The sequence below is a fragment of the Dendroctonus ponderosae genome, unplaced genomic scaffold (genome assembly GCF_020466585.1).
Source record: "Dendroctonus ponderosae isolate FM_Combo_2020 unplaced genomic scaffold, Dpon_F_20191213v2 Dpon_F_20191213_3, whole genome shotgun sequence".
In the NCBI taxonomy this organism is placed as follows: domain Eukaryota; kingdom Metazoa; phylum Arthropoda; class Insecta; order Coleoptera; family Curculionidae; genus Dendroctonus; species Dendroctonus ponderosae.
The window spans coordinates 12008585-12015369 of record NW_026018508.1 but is presented as its reverse complement, the minus strand read 5'-3'; the positions used below and the strand labels follow the sequence as shown (position 1 = coordinate 12015369).

The 6785-nt window shown below is 36.3% G+C and overlaps 1 protein-coding gene across 5 annotated transcripts in view; it reads right to left on the bottom strand.

Moving 5' to 3' along the window:
• The window catches only part of LOC109537535 (T-box transcription factor TBX20), a 39456-nt gene that overhangs the window by 13063 nt on the left and 19608 nt on the right, over window positions 1–6785 (bottom strand). For 2 of the 5 annotated variants that reach the window (XM_019904315.2, XM_019904317.2), the window contains exons 4-5: window positions 892–1168; window positions 621–782 (exon numbers count right to left, since the gene is read on the bottom strand). In XM_019904315.2, the coding sequence (XP_019759874.2) occupies window positions 621–782; window positions 892–1168 (439 nt within the window). The remainder of the gene's footprint in view (window positions 1–620; window positions 783–891; window positions 1169–6785) is intronic. The other 3 variants (XM_019904318.2, XM_048664908.1, XM_019904316.2) reach the window with 3 other exon arrangements.

The window sequence follows — 6785 nt, the reverse complement described above, 5'->3', positions numbered from 1 at the left end:
TGGTTCACTTTCTAAAAAGGCCATTTATTTCTGTCTAGAATGATGTACAAATGAGCGTTCTTGCTCATTTTGCCTCCAAGATATGAGCAAAAACGCAAAAAAACATGAAATTTTGCAATAATCTTACGCACCCTTGCACAAAACGACGATAATTTTTCTAATTTCATAGACAACAGAAGACTGAATTTAAAGCTGGATACGCCCCTGCACAATCAAAAACCTTTCAAGCGTGATAAAACCCATATCCCGGTCTCTTCAATTTACACCTTTTGTACGTCCGTACAGTTTCCAGTTTCAGTTGAAAGTGCTGGCTTTTTTTCAAATTACATTGCCATAATGCAACTGTTTACCAAATGACTTTGCAGGTTTTTCTTCTGTACTCTGCAAATAAGAGCGATCCATAGAAATTTGAACATTTGAAACCTAAACTTGCTCAAATTTCAGACGATCCTCGCAATGAGAATGCAAAGGAAGATTTCCACATACCTCATTTATCAACCTAATTGTCTTGGTAAATATTATGACGCCTTTCTGGGCTGCACCAATAAGACCTCCATATGCACCAAATGTGTAAATAAATGGAACGACATTGCAAAATTAGGCTCAACGTGATCACTTACCAGTTGGTTTTGATAAGCTGTAACGGCCGTGAAAATGGTTTCGGGAAAAATGAAAGTTTTGTACTCTTCATTTTCCAAATCCGTAACATTCCCTGAACTGCCTTCCGGTCGCTTCACCAGGTGAATTCGAGGTTGGTACTTGTGCATCGAATTAAGAACTAGCTGGAAATTAAACAATCAGGATCACTAGTTGGAAACCTTTGGACGAAAACTATAAATGTGATTAAATACTTTTACACAGCCGACAGAGACAAGTTGAACGTGCACTTACATGTCCATGTTTGTCCATTTCATTGTTGGTAAGTTTCACTTTCTCAAACGAAACCACTTGTTTCCGAAGCTGTTCGCCCGTATAGGGCGAATCAGGATGCGCATATATTCTGCATGGAGCAGGAGGATCGGCTTTTCCTGCTACCAACCAGGACGATCTATGGTATGCATATCGATATCGCTTATTATCAACAGGAACTATGTCGAGGAGGACCGCATACCTTTGGTCGGCGCGAATTCCCGTAAAGGACACCCTCACAGTTGGAAACATCCGCCTACAACGTAAAAAAATTACAATTGGACCTATGTAGGTGAAAACATAATCGATTAAACACATATTCAGTAGAACAAGTTCGTCTTGCTAGAGTTAGAGCTTTAGCCTGCTTATGTAAAAGTCTTGGTCTAGTTCTTGCAAACAAAGTTAATCGCTCGACCAAAAGTTTGTTTCCTTTGTATCTCAAAATAATTCAGATATCACCATATCCCGAGTCCCGTTAAATGTCTGCAGTAAATTAATACAGTTGTTTGAAACCATCTTCTCGAAAGCTACCAGCTACAGTTGCTGCAGTCGTAAATCCAATCAATTTTTCCTGTCAGAGGACAAAACCCCCAGTTGATAGATGGACGCCGTGTAAACTAAACGGAGGTTGGTCTATCATGTTTCTTGGGGAATTTATTAGAATTAATTTATACGAGTATCTGGTAAGCTTAACGCGTCTTTACCACGAGATATATCTTTGCAAGTTGGTTGCGTATGTGAGGTGTTCTTGTTTCACTGCCTGTGAGTTATGAAAGTGCATATTTATAGTGAATAGTTGGTAATTTCAATGGCAATGCTGGGATCAAATATTTCTTAGTCAGCTCTCAGGAAAAATATAATTGAGTCGTTATGTATGGGGCAAAATTTGCCCAAAAATTTAAGTCTGACCACTCACTAGCAAGAAAAAAAAAATTACAAAAACCCAATTTTCTTCCCGAATTCAGGCTAAACTACCGCAGAATTACCTTATTCGATCTAATTCAAATTAACAAAAAGCATTTATTTCACATAAACAAATTAATTTCAACTGTTGAGATCCAACGCAACCCAAAAACTTTTAATAGAAAATTTCTAACTCACTTTGAAATTTCAAGAACAGATTCACGTTTTCCCACTGAAATTTTATAACAAAAGCGCAATTTATTTCGTGTCGTTAAAAATGTGTACCCTTTAACCACATGACGCCCCCCTTTTTTTAATAAACGCAGCCCTAAAGTCTTCGACTAAAACCCATAAAGACGATATTACCATTCGGGCCTCGATGGCAAACGGTAATATTTTACTTTGGAAGCCATTCTTCGCTTGAAATGAGGTGGAAAATTAACACATGCCACGGTTAATATAATCTAACACATTCTATATTATCGGAGTTTACCTTAGAACTCTGCATGTTTATAATGAAATTTAATTACTATTTTTGTTTAAAATATTAACAAATCAGTGCGTGAAGACATAAACGCAATTTATAATCGCGTTAAATTTATATTTTACGCCTACTCATGTTAGTTGTTTTTGACAGTATAAAATGGCGCATATGCAGCTATACTATATTTAGATTTTCAAATAGCAGGCCAGATTTATGTTCCAAAGAACAGTGTATAAATATTATATAGATTTTTATTGCAAGTGACGAAACTCTTTATTGACTTTTTTCACTTTTAACCTGGATTTAAACCCTTTAACTAACAAAACCGTCCAAGCATAGTTTCCTTCAATAAACTACAAATTATCCGTTATTATTAAATGCTATCCATAACTTATAAAATTTGTCTATTATTCCCTTATGTACGGTAATTATTGTCAGATATCCGGGTGAATTATTACGTGATTAAACTCATTTAGTTGCAAGTATATCAAATAGTCCCCGTACTCCTTAATTTGATGGTTTTCAATTATGAAAATTGCGAAAGGGTAGCTGTCGCATTTCCCAAAAGACTTTACCCTTTAACTTTAACAGGCCAACAAGTGCGAATAATTATAATTTGTTTTGGTTTGTCAACGCAGGTAGTCTGAGTGAGAAGCAATTTACTAAGTGAAAATTAAAGGAAAAATTAAATATTTGTGCATTCAAACATGTCAAGAATTAAATGAGAAGGATGCGAAAGAGAGATTTATAGGTGGTGCGAAGTGAAATGAGCTGGAAGTTTTATAGATTGAAGAGCTAATGTTAATCGGTTTTTAGCAAAACATTTTAAATAATCTGAAGTAAGATGAAATTTGAAAATTAACTAAAAAATCAAAATGCTGCACTCAATTTTGAACTGCGAAAGCAACACAAATTTTTGCGGCAACAAAAATATAAATTGCCATTTATTTACTAGACTTATATTTTATCCTTTTTCTCGCTTCAATCCAAATAAAAAGTGTAAGTTTGTGGTTGTGAAAGTTTAACAGAAATATTCTTTCTGAAAACGTCCTTTTGTCAGACAAAAAATAGTTTTTTGTACTTTCTCTTCATTGCTCATTGTAATACTATTAATTTTTATGTTGGTTTTCTAGGACCTGTAGCCTACTTTTGTGAACAGTACTGTCGATTCATCGCGTAAGTTCAGTTTTGTTTGATTTTGTTTGCAAGCATTTTTCAGACTTGCGGTGCAATCATCAAAATTGCACGCCGTCCTTTAAAAATTCCGTGTTTCCAATCCAGAATTACTAGCCACTTCAAAATTTCCCATTATTTAGCCGACACCTGGATCTAAAGATTGTGAAATTCTAATTAAAATCGTCCTCAATCCTCATTTTTGTCGCACAGTCAAATTAGGGCTGAAAATCAGAGTTTTCATACAACTGCACATTTCATTTAAATGCTCTTCACTTTCAAAATAGAACAAATTTTCAGTTGAAATTGTCTTTTTGTATATAAGGGTAACATGTTGCAATTTGCAACAAAATCGCCAAAAATTGTGGTTTTTTCAGCTTGGTAAATAACGGTGGCAAAATGGATGCATGTAATCAATACATCTTTAAAAAATTGTAACTGCCATACAAAGACAAGTAAGAACTTGATCTTTACACAGTCTTTGCAAGACACCTGGCTCCAACGATTCTGAAAATGAGTCGGATATATATGGAGTTCTAAGTTTTTCTAGCCGAGTAAATGTTGGTCTCAAAATGTAGGTTTTCAACTGCTGCTCCCCCTTATTTGCAAAATTTTTAACATTGGAACTAGCTCAAGCAGCAACTTGCAATTTTTGTGGTACTTGGAAAACAATCGACTCTATAGATGCTGAAGTTTGGGTAAAGATTTTTGAGAGTCGTGATTTTATTAGTCCAGCTTAGTAAGGGCGGGCTTCAAAATAGGTGCTTTCATCCATCCGCATTATATCTTTAAAAAATGCAAGACGTCCAAACTAAAGTCAGCAGCTACTTGCGATTTTTACTTTCAGTGAAAGACATTAGATTGTAAACATCCTGAGGATTTCATGAAAATCTTCGGGAATCCTGATTTTTACCAGCTTGGTAAATGTTGACTTCGACTTGAAAGTTTTCAGCCCACTACATTCGTTTTCAAAAAATTGGTAAAATGGAACCTGGTGGGCAGAAAGACCGATTGGGTCGATAGCCTTTTTCTGTAGGAAATAAAGCTTATTTATATATTATATATATGGAACCTGGTAGAAACAAGTAGYGCCTTCACAATTAATACGGTTCATGCCAAACACTCAGCCCTAAAGATACGGAAAAATTCGTGAAAGTTTTCTGGAATTATGATTTTTGCCAACGTTCGTAAGTGCGCGTCTTAAAATAGGTGTTTTTGTCCAACACGGCGTTCTTTAAAAATGTTCCAAGCTAAGACCAGAAGCAACTTGAAGTTTTCAGAATCCTTAAAACATAGTGGACCCTAACGATGCTTAAAAATTGAAGACAATACTCGAGAATCCTGATTTTCCCAAACTACTTAGGTAATGTTGTCATCGTTTTTCCAGTCAGCTTCGCTTTAATTTGAAAAATTTGCAAACGTTAAACCAATGGAAGTAGCAACTTATAATTTTTACCGTTTTTAGAAGACATTCGAGTCTAGAAATGCTGATATTTTCCTGAGTGCTTTTACCAGAGTACTAATTTTTTGTCACCTTAGTAAATGATGGTTCCAAAATGGATGCTTCCATCCGACTGCACGGTCTCCTCTAGAAATCTCTAACTAGGAAACTGAAGCAAGCAGCAACTTGTACGATTTACAGCCTTTAGACTACACTTGAACCTAAACTTGTGGGAAATTTCATAAAAATCTCCCAAAAACCTGATTTCGTCCAGCTCACTAGATGATGTGAACATTCAAACTAAAGAAGTAGTTTGAAATGTTCACTGTCCTTAATAGAAGACCTGAACAATGCTGGTGTTTGTTACCAAATTTTAACTGTACTTCGCTTACTTCGCATTTATTAGTTTCCCTCATTTTGTTGTACTTAAAGTCAAAAGTAAGAAGACGAATTACCTTGTAGAGCGGTAAACTGTGTCGGGTTCAAAATTAGGTCTCAAACGGCAAATCCTTTCGCCAATTTACTATTCAGTTTTAACCCATCAATTAACTCTCCCATCCGCCTCATGGCTGAAAACAATGCAACGAAACCTTAATCCTTATTAGCCAATTCAAGAAAATTGGGAGAAAAAAATGCGGCAATCAATTTCAATCAAATCTAATCTGGCTGCCCATGACACCAGTAGGCATATAAAGTGACTTGTTCGGCTTGCTCAGCCCGAGGCGATTCTTTCCACCGTGGTTCGTGGTTCTTATAAAACTGCGAACAGACCACACACCTCGAGCTACTAATAATCCAACACTCGGATTACCAGTTAGAGCGCCAGGTCATATGTCGAAGTCGGAACCACCAGAGGTACCGAAAATGGGGGCGTAGACACGACTGTTCCCACCACGAAGACAGGATTCACGGCTGGGATATTGCCATTTGAGAGTGTCAAGGGAATTAATCATTTCGTTGATTCATTGTGGGATTTGATGCGAACAGATTCACCACCTGCTTCTTATTTTCAGATCGGAAGATTGCATTTAAGCTTCCAAACCCCAGTTGGAACAAGAGCTGGAAAACCTGCGGTTTTCCTGAATCTTTTTCGTTATCAGCGAACATAAAATCTTTTCCATGCTCATTGCCTGAAAACCCAATTATTTCTGTGTAGTTTGAGCATAAAGGATCGGTATTTGCACATACGAAGGGTTTTATTTAGCAGATAATTACTTGGAAGAACTACTAGTTAACTAAGATGGCATGGGAATCTGCACCCAAAATAGCCCGAGGTGAAAATAGTGGAACTTAAAATGAATCTTTGCATGGAATCTCCTGATGTTTTCCTCGCTTTCTATATTTCTTTGGACACATTGTTAATCTGAAGTTGCTTTGAAATTCAATAGGTTGCAGAAAATCGATCCTGTTTTGAAACGGGGCTTCCAGCGAATGGTATTTTTAATTGATGTGACAATGTTGAAGGCGAAAGATTAATACTAAAGATTCAGTAATTGGATAATTCGCATCAAAGACACAAAAATCAAAATCGACAAGGTTTACTTCTTGTGTTTTCTTCGCTTGGAGTGGAAGCACTACCATCTGAGCACAGGCGAGTCTAAGGCGTTTTTCAAGATTTATACAGGGTTATTCACGCTATACCTCACGGAAGTTTGCGGCTAAACCGTTTGATTTTTAAAAAGTATTATTTTATCAATTTGTCCGTCGCCTACCGACCGCACATTTTAAAAATATTTTTGTAATGTACAGGGTGTCCCAAAAGCTCTAAAGATATCAAAGATGCGTTTTTTTAAATGGAATGTCCTGTATATTATTGCATTTTTGGATTCGCTGAACAAAATAAGTGTCTGTTTTAATAAGGTTTATAATACCTAA